This window comes from Artemia sp. Qi Xiang Cuo, chromosome 21 (assembly GCF_049724085.1).
Source record: "Artemia sp. Qi Xiang Cuo chromosome 21, ASM4972408v1, whole genome shotgun sequence".
Lineage (NCBI taxonomy): Eukaryota > Metazoa > Arthropoda > Branchiopoda > Anostraca > Artemiidae > Artemia > Artemia sp. Qi Xiang Cuo.
Genome location: NC_142814.1, coordinates 6,817,893 through 6,837,864, shown reverse-complemented (window position 1 = coordinate 6,837,864; position 19,972 = coordinate 6,817,893). Strand labels below are relative to the sequence as shown.

The 19,972-nt window shown below is 35.6% G+C and overlaps 1 protein-coding gene across 1 annotated transcript in view; it reads right to left on the bottom strand.

Annotated features, from left to right (window-relative positions):
- LOC148939197 (pH-sensitive chloride channel 2-like) overlaps nucleotides 1-19,972 on the bottom strand; it is a 79,534-nt gene that overhangs the window by 39,564 nt on the left and 19,998 nt on the right. Inside the window, exons 4-6 of the mRNA XM_089106649.1 lie at nucleotides 11,470-11,552; nucleotides 4,835-4,969; nucleotides 3,234-3,389 (exon numbers count right to left, since the gene is read on the bottom strand). Of these exons, the coding sequence (XP_088962775.1) occupies nucleotides 3,234-3,389; nucleotides 4,835-4,969; nucleotides 11,470-11,552 (374 nt within the window). The remainder of the gene's footprint in view (nucleotides 1-3,233; nucleotides 3,390-4,834; nucleotides 4,970-11,469; nucleotides 11,553-19,972) is intronic.

Here is a 19,972-nt window from a genome sequence, read left to right as displayed (position 1 = left end):
TTCTATAAAAGCGACTTAACTGGGAAAATAAAAAGGGGCACGAAACATATCTACATTAATATGTAGTTATAAATACAAACTTGTAAATTTCGAGTTTGTTGTTAATGTGTTGGTTTCTTTCAAATAAAACCCTTACTTCTTCTTTGAAATTTCAACTTTTTCGTTCTCCTCTAGGAGAGGCAGAACGTAGGCCGGATTCCCGCGCAGGTCAGAAACTTCACCGGACCGTCCTAACCGCCTGCCAAGCTTAGGGGTCGGGTGGTTGGGGGGTTAAAATTGTCTTTTTAAAGAAATAAGCATTTATTTTATTTTTTTTTTAGGTAAAGTGTTTGGAGAGCGCCCCAAACCTAAGCCACCCCCTAATGTCCAAATATATAGCCCAAATTATGCAAGTCCAGTGCATTGTATCATCCGTAACTTGTTTTTTTGCTATGAAACTTGTTTCCTGAGATGTAACCTAAGCGTAATTCTTGAGTGTGTTCCGTATTATTAACAAGTACCCTTTTCATTATCTTCTTTATCACAATTATTTGAAAAAAACTACGTTTTCTAAAGAGTTAAAGAGGCTGAGTTACAAGGTCGAGCCTTAAAACGTACAGGGATTAGGAGGCACAGTTGGGGGGCTGCCGCCCCCCAAACCTCCCGCTTTCGCAGCCTTTAAATAAAAAAAAAGTTTTTTAAACTGAAAGTAAGGAGCGACATTAAATCTTAAAACGAACAGAAATTATTCCGTATATGAAAGAGGCTGTGCCCTCCTCAACGCCTAGCTCTTTACGCTAAAGTTTTTTATTGTTTTAAAAAATAAAGTTGCGAGACAGAGTCAAACTTTAGCGTAAAGAACGAGGCGTTGAGGAGGGCACAGCCTCTTTCATATACGGAATAATCTCTGTTCGTTTTAAGATCTAATGTCGCTCCTTACTTTCAGTTTAAAGAACTTTTTCTTTTTTATTTAAAGGCTGCGAAAGCGGGGGGTTTTGGGGGCGGCAGCCCCCCAACTGTGCCTCCTAATCCCTGTACGTTTTAAGGTTCGACCTTGTAACTCAGCCTCTTTAACTCTTTAGAAAACGTAGTTTTTTTCAAATAATTTCTGCACGTTTTTGTACAGTCTATTACTTATTATTGCTTGACTAACTGTTAGCTGATCGTGTCAGGAGTTAAAGTTGGTGGGCTGCCGCCCCCCAAACCCCCCGCTCTTCAACATTCTTGTGTTAAGGCTTTTAATTCCTGAATACTCAAATCACGTCGTACAGGGTGCCTCCTAATCCCTGTACGTTTTAAGGTTCGAACTTTTGACTCAGCCTCTTTAACAGCCCCCTAACTGTGCCTCCTAATCCCTGTACGTTTTAAGGCTCGACCTTGTAACTCAGCCTCTTTAACTCTTTAGAAAACGTAATTTTTTTCAAGTAATTTAAAAAAGAAACTGAGTTTCTTTTTTAAAGTTTAAATTCAGTATATAAAAAATTTCCTCTGACGGTGAATCGAACCCGGGTTTTCCGCCTGTCAATCTGGAGTATCAACCGCTGGCCTAAAGAGACACAATTGTAATTGTTTTTTAGTAAATGGAATCTATTTTCGACGCAAGCAAATTCCCACAAAACTTGATATTTGGTTTTTGGAAAACAGGGAAGGAGTGATCAGATTGAGCTGAAATTTCGAGGATAAGCTCCCAACTCTCAGGAAAGCTCATCCTCTAAATTTCAGCCCGATCAGACAACGTTAAAGGGGGGTTGTGGTGGGAAAAATTAACATGGGCTATTATAGGAAAACGAGGTTTTTCGTAAATGTAAATTCGGGGGATACTTTTTTCGGTCTGAAAATATCAAAAGTCCCTAATAGGTCGAATTCTGCTTCGAATGAGTCCTCATTTACCCGGATCAGTTGCCAACTGTGGCCTGTAGGCGTGGATAAGAAAAACAAAGAAATGATGATGAATTTTAAGTGGCTATATTTGGTTTTTTGAAAACAGGGAAGGAGTGATCGGATTGAGCTGAAATTTCGAGGATAAGCTTCCGGGCCCTAGGAAAGTTTAACCTCTAAATTTCAGCCCAATCAGACAACGTTAAAGGGGGGCTGTGGTGGGAGGGTCGAAACTTCCGGCCCAGTTTACCCCATGAAGATAAAGTCGGAGGAGGATGAAATTTTGCAAGTTTCTTAGTTTGAGCTTGGGCTACAAAATGCAATTACCGCCGTCTCTCTGCGACCTCTAGGACCTGAAATCACTTAACATTGTGGTGGGTCGCCTCTTTATAGAGGCACAAGTGTGCCTCCTTGATAAGTATCAGTACAATGCAAATTGGTGGATTGACGAATTGATGAATTCATTTAAAGATATTAAAACCTAAATCGAATAGATATTGCCTTGGATAAGGAAGGACTCATTTTAGGAAACCACTTATTGTACTGAATAAATTTATGTAAAATTTAACCTAAGCGTAATTCTTGAGTGTGTTCCGTATTATTAACAAGTACCATTTTCATTACCTTTTTTACCACAATAAGCATCAGTACAATACGAATTGATGGATTGACGAATTGATGAATTCATTTAAAGAGATTAAAACCTAAATCGAACAGAAATTGCCTTGGATAAGAGGAAGGACTCAGTGTAACAATAGAGTTTTGGCAAATGTTCATAATTTTAAGAAACCACTTATTGTACTGAATAAATTTATGTAAAATTAAACTAAGCCGCTATTGAGATAATATCCTGTACAAATGCTAATTCAAGCCGAAAGTTGAGGTATAAGTTGAAACCCATAAGGTACGAAGATATATAAGGCATATGGTACCAGGTTCCTACGATTGCTAGTTTTCCATCCGTATAAAACTAAATTCATCTCCTCTAGTCCCCCCCACTCCTGATACTAGGGTCCTAATAAATTTTGTTTCCTTTTAGAATGCATGCTGCGTAGCCACATAATCACTATGTAGCCGTTAGTCACGGCTGAAAACATGCTGCAACATAATCACCATAGGTAGCGAAAGAAAAATTATATAGTGAAAGCGAAAAATAATAATATAGCGAAAAAATATATAGCGAAAGAAATTTTTTTTTCATTAAATTTTTCTTTTGAAACTAAGCGTACATTCTTCACATGACAACTTACCTATGTTAATTCTTCCGCAAATTGATGCAGGGTCTATCCAAAACACCACCCAAGACATGAAAATGGGCAACAAGTATTACATTTTTCTTTTGAAACTAAGTGTAAATTCTGCATAACACAACTTACCTATATTAATTCTTCCAGGGATTGATGCAGGGTCTATCCAAAATGCCACCCAAGACATGAAAACAATAATTACTCCTGGCACATAAAAATCTATAACAAAGAAACCATATTCTCGACCAATGTAGATCTCGAAATCAAGCATGCTGTATTTCTGACCTATAAATATAAAATCAAACATTCTGAATAAATATTGACAAATGAAGTTGTCAGCTAAATGAATTGATAAAATAATATGCTACAAGACGTTAACGTTCTTGGACGAGAAGAAAATATCTCTTACAGGAATTTCCATACAATAGGAAGGAAAAACTAAAAAAAATAAGTGGGTTTTATATTTGTACAGACACGCACAAACAAAATACCATAAACACACAAAAGAATCCAAACACACACACGGGGCTTCAAATCACTTTTTGCTCTAAAAAAAGGCACAAGAACTTTGAATCACTAATCAAATGAGCTCCTTCAAAAGTTTTTAGGACAATTCCTTTCAAACAGAGTGCCTTGGTTAAATATAGCTATTTAACAGAACATAAATGGACATTAAAAAGAAAATCTAACACTATCACCTTAACAATTTTGCTTTACCAGAGTTAATAAAATGGAGATTTAATCCTTTTATTAGCTTAATTTTTCTTAGGATATTTATCCTATTCATTAACCCTAATAAAAAGGATATTTACAAAGAAAGTTATAACCAAAGACGTATCATTTTCAATAAATGTGAATTTGCGTTTTTTGGGTCGTCCTCTTGGTATATTTCCAATTTTAAACTCTGGATTCGACAGCATTTATTCACATATTTATAATTAAAATTATTTTAATGATTTTTATATTTGGAATCAGTATAAGAAACCAATTTAGCTGATTTTTAAGAGTTTTGGTAGTCATTACTTACAATAAATTTTAAATTTGCTTGACTTTTACGTTATTCAGCTGCTTGTCGTTTATTCTCACGTCTAGACCGCTCTCTCGACCCAATTTTGTTAACAAGTGTTGTTTACTGATTATGAGGTGAGTTCACTGTATGCATCAGTCAAAATATAATATCCATTTTATTTGTTAGTGAAACCTTCATATATCAAATACAGAAACAAGCCTTCGTTTTTTTAGTTTGAGTATAACAAAAAAAGAAACCACACAGACTAATGAAGTGGAATCCCTTAAATATGACATCATATTAAAGACACCAAATATGACATGATATTAAATGTGATATCATATTATGACATATTTATGTTATCAAATATGACAGAAAATCAAATATAGCATCACTTAAATGTGCCATAGTAAAGCAAATTTTCAAAAGATATGTATGTTACATCACCTTGAATATGAAGATGAACAGAAAATACATGTTTTATTTCATTTCGTATAAGAAGCTGCAGTTTTGCTCAAAAATTGTATTTTCTTTTCAAAAATTATGTTTAGTTAATTACAAATGACACTAGAAATTGCAATTTAATTTCAAATGGGCCCTCAAAAAGCTGTCTATGATGTTCCAGAAACTCCACTAAAAGTGAAGAAGGACAAAAAGGAGAGGACGCATCAGTTCTAACAAATGCAAAACAAGTGACTTTAAAAGAAAACACAGATCTTACCGTCTGGCCGTGTGTTAGTTAGTGTTCTTATGTCGTGGCTGATCTTGAAAAATTCTATCATGGTGTATTCGTCATTAAATTCTATTTCTTTCCCTTTTTTCCATTCCAGCAATAGTTTGTCATCAGTTAAAGACCCTAAGAAAAAAATTTATATATATATATATATATATATATATATATATATATATATATATATATATATATATATATATATATATATATATATATATATATATATATTTATATTTATACTATATATATATATATATATATATATATATATATATATATATATATATATATATATATATATATATATATATATATATATATATATATATATATATATATATATATATATATATATATATATATATATATATATATATGGTAAAGCAGGATTTTTAGAAGAAGAATTTGGGCTTGAGGTCACATTCCCATGCCGTGGCACTTACGCCCCATGGACAGTACACTTGTTATACCCATACTGGTTATACAGTTATACACTGGGCCCTTCAGTGTATCCTGTATTATTTGCTGATGACAGCAACTTCTTCATCACTGGCTCCAATTTACCATCGGCAATAACCTCTGCCCAAGTCCTTCTGAACAGAGTCCAGGTGTGGTGCCTTACGAATAACATGACTATTAATAGCAAAAAAAAGTCAAATAGTATTATTCAGAACCCCCTTCAACAAAGACATAATTCAACCTGCTCTTGGTCTTAGATACTCCTCCGACATCCTCCCACAAGTGGAGATTGCCAAGTTTCTTGGTGTATTTATTGACTCATGCTTGTCATTCTCTAATCATATTTCTTACATCACAGCAATGATTTTGAGACAAGTAGCTATGATTAACCATTTGAATTATTTTCTTCCTCGTGATATCCTAGTTACCCTCTATTATTCCTTTATTTTTCCTTACTTTTCTTATTGCGGATCAGTTTGGGGAAATAAAAAATGGTCCTTCACTAAAAAACTCAAATTTGCCCAAAACCGTGCCATTAAAGCAGTTTTTCGGCTTCCCCGTCTATATCGAACCCGTGATTTGTATTCAGATTTTGGCATAGCTCCACTTGATCAAATCATACAAAAACTAAACTTATCGCTTGCTTACTCTGCTTTCCACAATAATCTTCCACTTCAACTACTAACCTATTATAATATTAACAATTCGGAAGCCCACTGTCTCCGTTCATCCAATAGATCCTTTAAAATTCCTAAATGCGTTTCTAGTGCTGCCCAGCAATCTCCCATTTACAAATCTATTATTCAATGGAATAAAATACCCTCCAGTGTTGAACTAGCCACAAGTTTCTGCAAACTGCATAAAAACGTAAAAAAACTTGATAATATAATTTAATCTTTCCATTATTAACCAATTTGTTTTAATTACCCATGTTTTATTCTTCTATTTTTTTCAGTGTTGCTTTAATTTTTTCTTTTTTAGGTTCTTAACAAGTCATCTTCTAGGATCTTTTTTATTATTGATATTTGTGTTATGTTTTTTCTCGAATAAAATCGAATTGAATTGAATTGCTGCTGCAAGTCCACACTCCGAATACCAGTGAGGGCAGAACTTGCAGAACCCTTGCCCCCGCTACGGCCGTCTTACCCATACTAGTTGAAATGGTGCCGTAAACAAAGGTGATATAAATATATATGTATATATTCTAACCTTGAATAGAATCGTGATAGAAAAGTTTCAAGTTCCCACCTATAAGGATGTGGAATTTTCTAAAAAAAAATTATTTTTGGGAACAGATTTTTGGGCTCCACACGTATATAATTTTTTTTTCAAAAGGATAATGTAATCAAACTGCAAGTCTTTGAAAATTAAAAAGAGGCATATTTGAAAAAGTTAAAACCTTTAGTATCCTTTTGAGTAGCATAAATAATCTACTACATCAAATTAAATTTTTCCAACTTTTAATGGCAAAAGAACACAATTTTGCCCCAAAGAGAATTAAGTTGCAAGGGGGTTAAATTTTTGAGTAAATAACTTATCTAGAATTATAGAAAAATATATATTGAGCTTTCCAGTCTTAGAGATGGAAATGCAGTGCGGTGGCAAAAATAATTCCTATATATTTTTTTTATTTGCTTAATAGTGGATAAAATCATAAACAGTGATTTATAATTACGTATCACATATTATGAAATAGAGTTCGTGGGTCATTGTGTGTAAGTAAGGGGTGTATGTGCCTATGTCTTAGAAAATTTAGTTATATTCATTTTATGATAAATATGAGAAATATTTTATCAGAATAAATTTATGAGAAATATTTTTATTTTATGAGAAATAAAAATGTATTTTATAATAAATATTTTTTTTAGGGAAGAAGACAATTTTTGTGTTCCATCCTCTTCGTAGGATCTGCCCTCTAAATTCCAAAAACACCTTTTGGACATTTCTAGCTATTTTCTTTCAAAAAACTGTTCTTTTTACGTTGCTTGAGTTCCTCTGGCAATGCTATAAATTCGTTATGAAAGCAGAAATTCTCTGTACTATTGGGTAAAAATAAGGAAAAACAGGTAGAATTTGATTGGGGGAGTAGGTTAGAATGTTACCTTCTGCAAAATTTTTATGATTTTGATTATAATTTTTGAATTTTAAATTGAATTTTTTAATATGTGAATATAGAAAGAACCATTATAAACAACCCAGTGAGTTTCCCTGACTACTACTACTACTACTAACAACTCACCGCAGCACCAAGCCACCTGAGGCCAACACAGCTACGCAAGATCCTCCTCCACCCCAATCTATTCAAAGCCTCCCTTTTTACACCCGCCCACGAAGTTCCCATTTCCTTTAAATCTTTCTTTATGACTTCCCCCCACCCCAGACGGGGACGACCTGCTTTCCGTTTAGCCCTAGATGGTTGGCCGAAAAGAACAATCTTCGGCAATCTGTCATCCTACATCCGTACAACGTGCCCTAACCACCTCAACCTTTCTTTCATTATAGCCCTAGAGAGCGGTATTGAACCACATTTTTCGTATAGCCTATTGATTGAAATACGGTCAGTCAGCCGGGTACCCAGAACAATCCTTACGCAATTTCTCTGGAAAACATCTAGCAAATCTTCATCCTCTTTTCGGAGCGTCCATGCTTCAGAGCCATATTTGACCACTGTCATGACTGTAGCTTCTAATATTCTAATCTTGGTTTGCAGACTCATCTTCTTATTCTTCCAGACTTTTTTTAACTGTGAAAAAACACCCTGAGCCTTGGCTATTCTATTTTTAACATCCTCACTGCTCCACCATCTTTACTAATAATACTACCAAGGTAAGTGAAGCTGCCCACCTGATCAATCTTTTCATTCCCAGCGTCACCTTTTCATGTTCACTTATTCCTAGCTTTAGTGACTTGGCCTTCTTAACAAAAATTTTTATACCTATTCTAGCACCCTGAACTCGCAAAACCTCTAAAACTTCATTTATTTTGCTCACACTTTCATCTAGGATGCTTAAATCATCAGCATAATCCAAGTCCAGGATACTTTTCCCTCCCCATTTGATTCCGTGGTCTCCCATTGCCTTTCCTTTGCTCCTTAAAGCAAAGTCCATCAAAATAATCCATATTAAGGGGGATAGAACACAACCCTGCTTAACTCCTGATTTAATACAAAACCAGCTGCTACCCTCATTTCCTACCTTAACCGCAGCAGTGTTATTCTCGTACATAGCACTAATCACTTTAATGTATTTGTCTGGCATACCATACAAGGATAAAACCTTTACTAAAGCTTTTCTATCAACAGAATCGAAAGCTTGCTCATAATCTATAAAACTGAGGACCAAAGGTGTTTGAAAACTCAGGCACTTCTCAATTATTAGCCTAAGGGTGAAAATTTGGTCGACACATCCTCTACCTTTTCTAAAACTGCACTGATCTTCTCTTAAAAATTTGTCTACCGCATCTCTCAGTCTTAAAAGTATCATATTACTAAGTAATTTACTACCTACAGAGACCAGACTAATGCCTCGATAATTACCATACTCACTTTTATCACCTTTCTTATAAAGTGGCTTAACTAAGGTTTTCCTAAAATCGCCAGGTCCTTCCCCTTTTTGAAAAATCATTCATAATCTTCAATAACTTATTTCTAACCTCAGAGCCACCATATTTAAGAAACTCATTTACCACCCTATCAGCACCTGGAGCCTTATTATTCTTTAATCCTTTTAGTACTGTTGCTAATTACTCCTCACAAAACAAATATTCCTTCACATCCAAAGTATTACAAACTTTTTCATTTTCCTCTATATTTTTTCCTGCAACTCTATCTCGGTTAAGCAAGTTCTCAAAATGTTCGGCCCATCTCTCTTTAGTTTTTTCCTTATCGCTAATTGGGACCCCATTCCTATCTTTAACTGGGACAAGTCCGGATTGACTACTCCCTCTCAATTTGTTAACGTGCCAGTACAATATTTTACTATTATGCCGTCTAGCTGTATCTTCCAGATCCTCGGCAATTTTATCCAAGGCCTCCACTTCACACCTCCTTAGTTCATAATTTAATGCTTTCTCCACTTTCTTTACATTTCTTTTGTTTTCATACGATCTATCACTCAGATAATTCTTGTACAAATCCTTTCTCCTTTCTATTAAACATAAAGCTTTTTCACTAATATTTTTAGCTGTAGTTCTAGTTTTCTTCCCTAATACACCTTCAGCAACTTCACAAATTATTTTTTTAAAATTATTCAAACCATATTCCGCATTATCAAATTCTTAACTCTCAAGTTTAGGATTCAACTATTCCTCGAAAGTTTCTCTCAAATTCTCATCCTGGAGTCTACCAACATCATAACTTCCCGGGAGGCAGTTACTCTTCCGATATTTCAGTTTTAAATTAACCCTTGACACTACTAGATGGTGGTCCTTACTTTTAACATCAATAATAGCACTCCTAAATACCCTAGTATCTTGTATTGATCCTGCTAGTATTCGGTTTACTATAACATAATCAATAAGGTTTGCTGTCTTACTATCGCGTGAATATCATGTTAACTTATGAGCCATTTTATGACCAAACACAGTATTGGTTAAAACTTGATTGTTATACCTACAAAATTGCATACGCCTGTATCCATTATTGTTTTCTTTTCCTACTCCAAAATTACCAAGGCTAGGATACCATCTATCCCTATTTCTACCAACCTGAGCGTTAAAATCTTACAGTAATAACATCATATTTCTACCTGGGACCTTGTCTATTTGCTCCTGTAACTGTAAGTAAAATTCATCTGAGTCCCTAGTATCTCCGTCAGTCGGTTCTACAGGGGTGTATACTACTATAACTGATACCCTGAACTTTCTAGTCATAAAATGAACAATTAGTATTCTATTATTAATACCTTCCCAGTCTAAACAAGACTCAGCAGCTTCCTTATTCATCATGAGCCCTATTCCCTGTCTATATACCCCATCCTTACCGCCTGAGTAAAAAAATCCTATATTACCTAATTTCATGCTTGCTACCCCTGGGATATGAGTTTCTGAAACTCTTAATTAGTCTAGTTCGAATCGTCTGAATTCGTCAGTCAAAGTGTCGATACGATAGTCATTTTTTAATGTCGTAACATTCCAAGTTCCAATTTTCATGTTCTTTAAATCATTGAAATTATTTTCGCCTCAGGAAAAGCAATGATCCCGGACACCAGACCCCGGGCGGGGGTGTCCCAGATTCTATTATGGACCCCCAGGGACAAGGTCCCCCCTTGGTCCGTGCCTCCTATGGAGGTACCGAAACACGCAAACTACTTATAAATATATATAACTCACTGAATATATAAGTTATATACAGAAATATAGAACTCACTGAAATATTTAACCTACTACTTATAAATATATATAACTCACTGAATATATAAGTTATATACAGAAATATATAACTTACTGACATATTTAACCTACTACTTATAAATATATATAACTCACTGAATATATATGTTATATACAGAAATATAGAACTTACTGACATATTTAACCTACAACTTATAAATAAATATAACTCACTGAATATATAAGTTATATACAGAAATATATAGCTTACTGACATATTTAACCTACTACTTATAAATATACATAACTCACTGAATATATAAGTTACATACAGAAATATATAACTCACTGACATATTTAACCTACTACTTATAAATATATATAACAAACTGAATATATAAGTTATATACTGACCGTTGTTGATAAATTTTATAAATTCTGTTAATAAATCTATATACCAAGACTAAAAGGTTTATCCAAAAGCCCGTAAAATTCGAAAATCAAAGAAGCTTATAATCTATTCAGCGCATGCCGTCTTTTCCCTTTTTTTAAATTGGGTTTACCGTAATTTGCAGTATGTACTATACCTTTATATTTCAAAGGTCAAACGATAATAGTATTCTTATGAATTTGGAAGGTATGCACATGCCTGTGACAAAAGGTCACAAACTTCAGTTTTGTTCGTGTATCCTAACAAAGTGGCAAGAGTTTATCGTCCTTCAAACCTCCCTAAAGAAACAAAAAAAAGTAAGTTTAGCAGAAATTTAAGTTTACCAAACATTTACAGACATCGAAAGATTAACGGATATTAAAGTATTATAAAAAAGTAAACTCACAGCTTTCAAAGTAGAAGCTACATCTCTGTTTGTCGAAGGGAAATTTGTGCAAGTACAAAGCACAATAGGTTTCTGATCGCACTCTAAAAGAAAAAGAATATCCTTTAAAAAAAAGCATTCTTAAGACATAAATTTAGTTTAAAAACTCCAATTTTAACAAAAACTCACTCTTATTATTCCGGGGCAAAATACCCAAATGGCTTCCATTTCACTCCGAGGCTAACGTTCAGGGAATACTACTATTAATACTACTACTAACAACTCACCACAGCTCCAAGCTGCCTGAGGCCAACACAACTACGCACGCTCCTCCTCCATCCCAATATTTTCAAAGCCTCCTTTTTAGGCCCACTCATGAAGTTCCCATTGCCTTTCAATCTTTCTTTATGACGTCCTCTCACCCAGACGAGGATGACCTGCTTTCCTTTTAGCCCTAGACGGTTGGCCGAAAAGAGCAATCTTCGGCAATCTATTATCCTTCTTCCGCACAACGTGCCCTAGCCACCTCAACCTTTTTTTCATTATAGCCCTAGAGAGCAGTATTTAACCAAACTTTTCGTATAGCCTATTGTTTGAAATACGGTCAGTCAGCCGGGTACCCATAAAAATCCTTAAGCAGTTTCTCTGGAAAACATCTAGCAAATCTTCATCCGCTTTTCGAAGCGCCCATGCTTCAGAAGCATATTTGACCACTGTCATCACTGTAGCTTCTAATATTCTAATCTTCGTTTGCAGACTTATCTTCCTATTCTTCCAAACTTTTTTTAACTGTGAAAAAACACTCTGAGCCTTGGCTATTCTACTTTTGACATCTTCACTGCTCCAACCATCTTTACTAATAATACTACCAAGGTAAGTGAAGCTGTCCACCTGATCAATCTTTTCATTACCCAACTTCACCTTTTCATCTTCACTTATTCCTAACCTTAGTGACTTGGTCTTTTTAACATTAATTTTCAAACCTATTCAAGCACCCTGAACTCGCAAAACCTCTAAAACGTCATTCATTTTGCTCACACTTTCATCTAGGATGCTTAAATCATCAGCATAATGTAAGTCGAGGAGATTTTTTCCTCCCCATTTGATTCAGTGGTCTCCCATTGCCTTTCCTGTGCTCTTTAAGATAAAGTCTATCAAAATAATCCATATAAAGGGGGAAGGAACACAACCCTGGTTAACTTCTGATCAAACAGTTCGTGGTAACAAACTGTAAGTAAGGAGCGACCCGGCTCAATGGTAACCGAAACTCTAAAAAACGGAATTTTGATACCAATAGATACATCAAAAGAATCAGATTTTAATTCTGATTTCAAATATATAAGTTTCATCAAGTTTAATCTTACCTCTCAAAAGTTACGCGCCTGTGAAAACTTGGCTGATTTTCGATAAAAGGGGGAAAGACCCCCTAAAAATTTCAGTACCTTAATGAAAATCACACCATCATATTCAGCGTATCAGAGAACCCTACTGTAGAGGTTTCAAGCTCCTATCTACAAAAATGTGGAATTTTCCATTTTTGCCTGAAGAAAGATCACGGATGCGTGTTTATTTGGTTTTTTTTTGTTTTTTTTTCTTTTCCCCAGGGGTGATCGTATCGACCCAGTGGTCCTAGAATATCGTGGGAGGGCTCATTGGAACGAAAATTAAAAGTTCTAGTTCCCTTTTTAAGTGACCGAAAAAATGGAGGGCAACTAGGCCCCCTCCCAGGCTCATTTTTTTCCCAAAGTCACCCGATCAAAATTCTGAGATAGCCATTTTGTTCAGCATGGTCGAAAATATGTCTTTTAGGATGACTTAATCCCTCGAAGCCCCCTACATGTTAACATGTAGTATTGGTTATTGGAACCCAGCTCAATGGTAACCAAAACTCTAGAAAACAGTATTTTGATACAAATAGATATACCAAAAGAATCAGATTTTAATGCTGATTTCAAAAATATAAGTTTCATCAAGTTTAATCCTTACTACTCAAAAGTTACGAGCCTGAGAAAATTTGGCGTATTTTCGAAAAAAGGGGGAAAGATCCCCTAAAAATTATAGAACCTTAATGGAAATCACACCATCATATTCAGCGTATCAGAGAACCCTACTACAGAGGTTTCAAGCTCCTATCTACAAAAATGTGGAATTTTGCATTTTTTGCCAGAAGAAAGATCACGGGTGCGTGTTTATATGTTTTTTTTTCCCAGGGGTGATCGTATCGACCCAGCGGTCCTAGAATATTGTGGGAGGGCTCATTGTGATGGAAATTAGAAGTTCTAGTGCCCTTTTTAAGTGACCAGAAAAAATGGAGGGCAACTAGGCCCCCTCCCACGCTCATTTTTTTCCCAAAGTCACCTGATCAAAATTTTGAGATAGCCATTTTGTTCAGCATGTTCGAAAATATTATAAGTATGTCTTGGTTATTGGGAAGTATACAGTACAGACTTTTTCAGGGGAGATTCTTCCTGGTAGTGGGGGGGGGTCTGTTGTTATGTGGGAGGATCTTTCCATGAAGGAAGTTTTCATGGGGGAAGGGACATTGCTATGAAGGGGACGCCGGACTTCCCAGCATTATTTAAAAAAAAAGATCAGAAATTAAATATAAAAAACAAGTTTTTCAACTGCAACAGCAGCAACATCAAAACTTTAAACGAACAAAAAATATTACATATATGATTGGGTTCACCCCCTAGTTAATACCTCACTCTTTAAGCCAGAGATTTTTTAGTACTTTCATAAGAGCTATTTATTCTAATTAACGGCTTTTGTGATTAAGCGGTCATTTTTAAAGAATTGGAACAAAATTCGAATTTTCGCTTAAAAAGCAAGGTATTGACTAGGGGGCAAACCCCCTAATATATGTATTAAAAATATATGAATATAGAAGTTCGTTACGTAAGTTAATTCGTAAGTTACGTATATTTATTACTAATAAAAACGTTCGTAAATAAAATGAAACAAGTTTCAAGAAAGCCATTTAACCAAATAAAAGTAAATTAATATGAAAATTTTGTTTTAATTATTCATGTACTGTGAGCCAAGATCAAAACCTGCATTTATTCAAAAACGTTCAAAAATTAAATAAAAAAAACAAGTTTTTTTTACCTGAAAGTAAGGAGCGACATTAAAACTTAAAACGAACAGAAATTATTCAGTATATGAAAGGGGCTGTCCCTTCCTCAACGCCTTGCTCTTTGCACTAAAGTTTGACTTTCTCACAACTCTATTTTTTTAAACAATAAAAAACTTTAGCGTAAAGAGCGAGGCGTTGAGGAGGGGACAGCCCCTTTCATATACGGAATAATTTCTGTTCGTTTTAAGTTTTAATGTCGCTCCTTACTTTCAGTTAAAAAAATTGTTTTTTTATTTAATTCAATACAAAACCAGCTGCTAACCTCATTTCCTACCTTAACCGCAGCAGTGTTATTCTCGTACATAGCACTAATCACTTTAATGTATTGTCTGGTATACCATACAAGGATAAAACCTTTACTAAAGCTCTTCTTCAACAGACTCGAACGCTTACTCATAATCTATAAAACTGAGGACCAAAGGTGTTTGACAACTCAGGCACTTATGAGTTATTAACTTAAGAGTGAAAATTTGGTCGACACATCCTCTACCTTTTCTGGAGCTGCCCTGTCCTTCTCTTAAAACTTTGTCTACAGCATCTCTCAGTCTAAAAAGTATATTACTAAGTAATTTGCTTCCTACAGAGACCAGACTAATCCCTCGATAATTGACACACTCGCTTTTATCACCTTTCTTATAATGTGGTTTAATCAAGGTTTTCCTAAAAATCGTTAGGAACTTCCCCTTTTTCAAAAATCATATTCATAGTCTTCAGTAATTTATTTCTAACCTCAGAGCCACCATATTTAAAAAACTCATTTACCACCCTATCAGCACCTGGAACCTTATTATTTTTTAGTCCTTTTAGTACTGTCGCTAATTCCTCTTCACAAAACAATTTTTCCTTCACATCCAATGTTTCACAAACTTTTTCATTTTCCTCTATATTTCTTCCTTCAACTCTATCTCGGTTAAGCAAATTCTCAAAACGTTCGGCCCATCTCTCTTTATTTTTTTTCCTTATCGCTAATTGCGGCCCCATTCCTATCTTTAACTGAGCCAAGTCCACATTGACTAATCCCTCTCAATTTGTTAACATGCCAGTACAATATTTTGCTATAATGCCGTCTTGCTGGATCTTCGAGATCCTTGGCAATGTTTTCCATGGCCTCTACTTCACACCTTCTTAGTTCATATTTTAATACTTTCTCCACTTTCTTTTCATTCCTTTTGTTTTCATATGATCTATCACTAAAGTAATTCTTGTACAAGTCCTTTCTACTTTCAATCAAACATAAAGCTTTTTCACTAATATTCTTAGCTGCAGTTCTGGCTTTCTTCCCAAAGACACCTTCAGCAACTTCACAAATTATTTTTCTAAAATTATTCCAACCATCTTCCACATTATCAATATTTAAACTCTTAAGTTTAGTATTCAACTGTTCCTGGAAAGTTTCTCTCAAATTCTTATCCTGGAGTCTACCAACATCGTAACTTGCGGGCAGGTAGTTGCTCTTCCGATATTTCAGCTTCAAATTAACCCGTGACAATAGTAGATGGTCATCTATACTCTTAACATCATTAAAGGCACCCCTTTATATCCAAGCATCTAGTATTGATCCTGCCAGTCTTCAGTTTACAATAATATAACCAAAAAGGTTTGCTGTCTTACCATCACATGAACACCATGTTAACCTATGAGCCATTTTATGACCAAACACCGTATTGGTTATAACTAGATTGTTATACCTAAAAAATTGCAAAAGTCTGTAACCATTACTGTTTTCTTTTCATAAACCAAATTTACCTTGGCTAGGGTAGCATCTTTCCCTATTTCTACCCACCGGGGCGTTAAAATATCCTAATAAAAATATCATATTTCTACCTGGGATCCTGTCTATTTGATCCTGTAGCTGTAAGTAAAATTCATCTGAGTCACTAGTATCTCCATCAGTCGGTTCTACAGGGGCATATACTACTATAACTGATACTCTGAATTTTGTAGTCATAAAATGAGCAATTAGTATTCTATTATTAATACCTTCCAAGCCTAAACAAGACTTAGCAGCTTCCTTTTTCATCTTGAGCCCTACTCCCTGTCTATGTGCCACATCCTTCCTGCCTGAGTAAACAAATTCTATATCACCTAATTTCATACTTCCTACCCCTGGGATATGAGTTTCTGAAACTCCTAATAAATCGAGTTCGAATCATCTGAATTCGTCAGTCAAAATGTTGATATGATAGTCATTCTTCAACGTCGTAACATTCCAAGTTCCAATTTTCATGTTCTTTAAATGATTGAAATTATTTTCGCCTCAGGTAAAGCAATGATCCTGATCCTGATCCAATGATCCTTTTGCAAAAAATTGCAAAAGTCTGTATCTATTACTGTTTTCTTTTCCTACACCAAATTTACCTTGGCTAGGGTACCATCTATCCCTATTTCTACCAACCTGGGCGTTAAAATCTCCCAGTAAAAACATCATATTTCTACCTGAGATCCTGTCAATTTGATCCTGTAACTGTAAGTATAATTCATCTGAGTCACTAGTATCTCCGTCAGTTGGTTCAGGGGCATATATTACTATAACTGATACTCTGAACTTTTTCGTCATAAAATGAGCAATTAGTATTCTATTATTAATACCTTCCAAGCCTAAACAAGACTTAGCAGCTTCCTTTTTCATCTTGAGCCCTACTCCCTGTCTATGTGCCCCATCCTTCCTGCCTGAGTAAACAAATTCTATATCACCTAATTTTCATACTTCCTACCCCTGGGATATGAGTTTCTGAAACTCCTAATAAATCGAGTTCGAATCATCTGAATTCGTCAGTCAAAATGTCGATACGATAGTCATTCTTCAACGTCGTAACATTCCAAGTTCCAATTTTCATGTTCTTTAAATGATTGAAATTATTTTCGCCTCAGGAAAAGCAATGATCCCGGATACCAGTGCAGGACGGGGATCACATATCTTCTCAAGTGTACACCGAAGTGCTTAAGCCGGCTTAGAACCGGACAGCCAGAAGTCGCTGGGACCTCCATGAATGGAGGCCTTGTGCAATCCTGGGCCCATCTTGGTCACAACATGGTTTTCAGCACTTGGCGATGCTCTTCTATCAACAAGAGTCGAAATCCTTCACAGACAATATCAAGCCTATCACCTCCGACTCATTATATATTCATGCCTACAAATATTATGCTACTATAGGGAGGCATCCCATAATAGATAAGTTAGCTAGGAAGAGGTTTTTCAGCCCGAAAACGCCCGTCAAATACATGAAGCCCAGAAAAATTATCCTTTAGTCAGAATCCCGTGCGAATGCTGTGTCGTTTACTAGGCTATAATTTCCTCGAGGGGTGCCACTACTCAAGTAGGAATAGAGTTTACCGCAAGGTCCCCAGTCTTGCAGGTACCCCGAATGGGTCGAGGCAGCCCTGTCAAGAGGCCGTTCTCCATAGACCTGGATCTTACGCCCTGTCGCAGTTGTCCTCCTATAGTGGATCCTCCCGCGATGGTGTTCTGCATCACCATGCAATTTAACCCATTACTGGGAGAAAGTTTGTAACTCCTGGGACTTGTGGACAAATCAGTGGGCCCTTTTTGGTGTACATTTGAGGGGCCTTCTTCCTCCTCTGCCTGTATTTATGATTCTGGGCAAGGGATAAACTTTGGAGGGTTGTTTTCAATTAGACATTGAAAGTTCTAGTGTTCTTTATAAGAGTCAATAGGTTTTGAAGCGTATACAACCCCTCTCCCATATTATTTCTGCTAACTTCCCCCCTGAACCCCCCCCCCCCCAAAAAAAAAAAATTACACCATAATTTCAAAATAGCCATTTTGATCAGAATATTTTAAAATTTTATTAAGTATGTCTCCGGGGAGGACATAACTACTCCGTTATGACGTTTCTACTGGCTAGGGACGTAAAATACGTGAGCTGCCAGTTTCTAGAATATTGATTTTTTGACGGATCTATTAAATAAAAGTTTCAGAAAAAGAAGTTTTTCAAAAAAAACTAATACGTCATATTAAAATTAAAGACGAGCAGAATTCTCAAGTAGTTGCATCTATAGGTTGTCACTGTTGTTATCTGGGCAGTCCAAAGTAATCAAAGTCATAAGTAATAGCAGTAACAGGTAGTCACAGTCACAAGTAGTCGCTGCTGCAGTCATAAGTAGTTCCTTGTTGTAAGTAGTTAGAGTTGCAAGTGGTCAGAATTGCAATTAGTCTTTTTCAAAATTTATTGGAGATACAAGTAATCACTGTCAAGCAAGTAGTTATAGTCGTAAATAGTTGCAGCCACAAGCAGTTTTAGTTGCAAGTAGTACCTGTAACAATTAGAAGGAACAAAAAATTAGTCATAATCGCAAGTAGTCAGAGTCTCAAGTCCTGACAGTCGTAAGCAGTCTGAGCCACAAGAAGTCCTAGTCATAAGTGGTCACAGTCACAAGTAGTCGCAGTCTTAGGTTGCTACAGTCATAATCTTAAGCAGTAGCAGTCACATGTGATGAAAGTCACAGCCGCAATTAGTCAAAGTCTAGAGTTTTAGCAGTCGAAGTCGTAAATAGTTGTAGTCTTGTTAGTTAAATTCATAAAAAGAACTAGTCATAGCTACAGTCACAAGCAGTTACAGTCAGAGTCACAAGTATTCAAAGTCACAGCAGCAGTAGCAATAGTAGTATTCCTGAAAGGTTTAAGCTACTATTCTTAGCTATTTTAAAGCTGTTATAGATACCCCCTTTTAGTATCTGGATGCACAGACTGTCTTTTGATTTAATTTAAAATCTCCCTTATCTCCATCCACTGGAGTCTTAGCTTAAAACTCATAACCGTTTTGGAGACCCACGATCAAACATGGTTCTCTTTCCCAATAGCGGCTTATATATGTAAAAAAGGGGCAATTTGCATAACTTATCCCAAGAGCTGTGGGGGCATCGTTATTTAACCATTAGTCTATTTTGAACAAAACGGCTATCCCCAACTTTTTATTGAATGTTTTGGGGAGAAGGACAGACAAAAATGATGTGAAAAGAGGGTCAGATGTCTTCTAATCTTGACTCCTAGAAGGGCACTAGAATTCTCAATTTTCTATTAAATTAGCTTCTCCGAAGAATTTAAGGCCACACATTCCACTGTGAGTGGAAAGATAGCACATTGAAGGCGTATTGTTTTTTATTACTACCAATAATAGAGCATTACCTCTAAAAATGAGGCCTTCTTTGATATTGAGTCCAAAATTGGCTTAAAATTTTGAGGGATCGTTCACTTGGTGAAAACGATTTAACAATTTGTTGTGTGAGGTTGCAGAGGTACAGAGCCAAGTATTGTGCCAAAAAGATTCTTTAGCTTGTTAGTTGGATTTTGGGAGAGCAATAAAATGTCATTGCTACAACGAAACTGACATTGTCTACAAAGAGTATGATTGGGAAATGATGGGCATA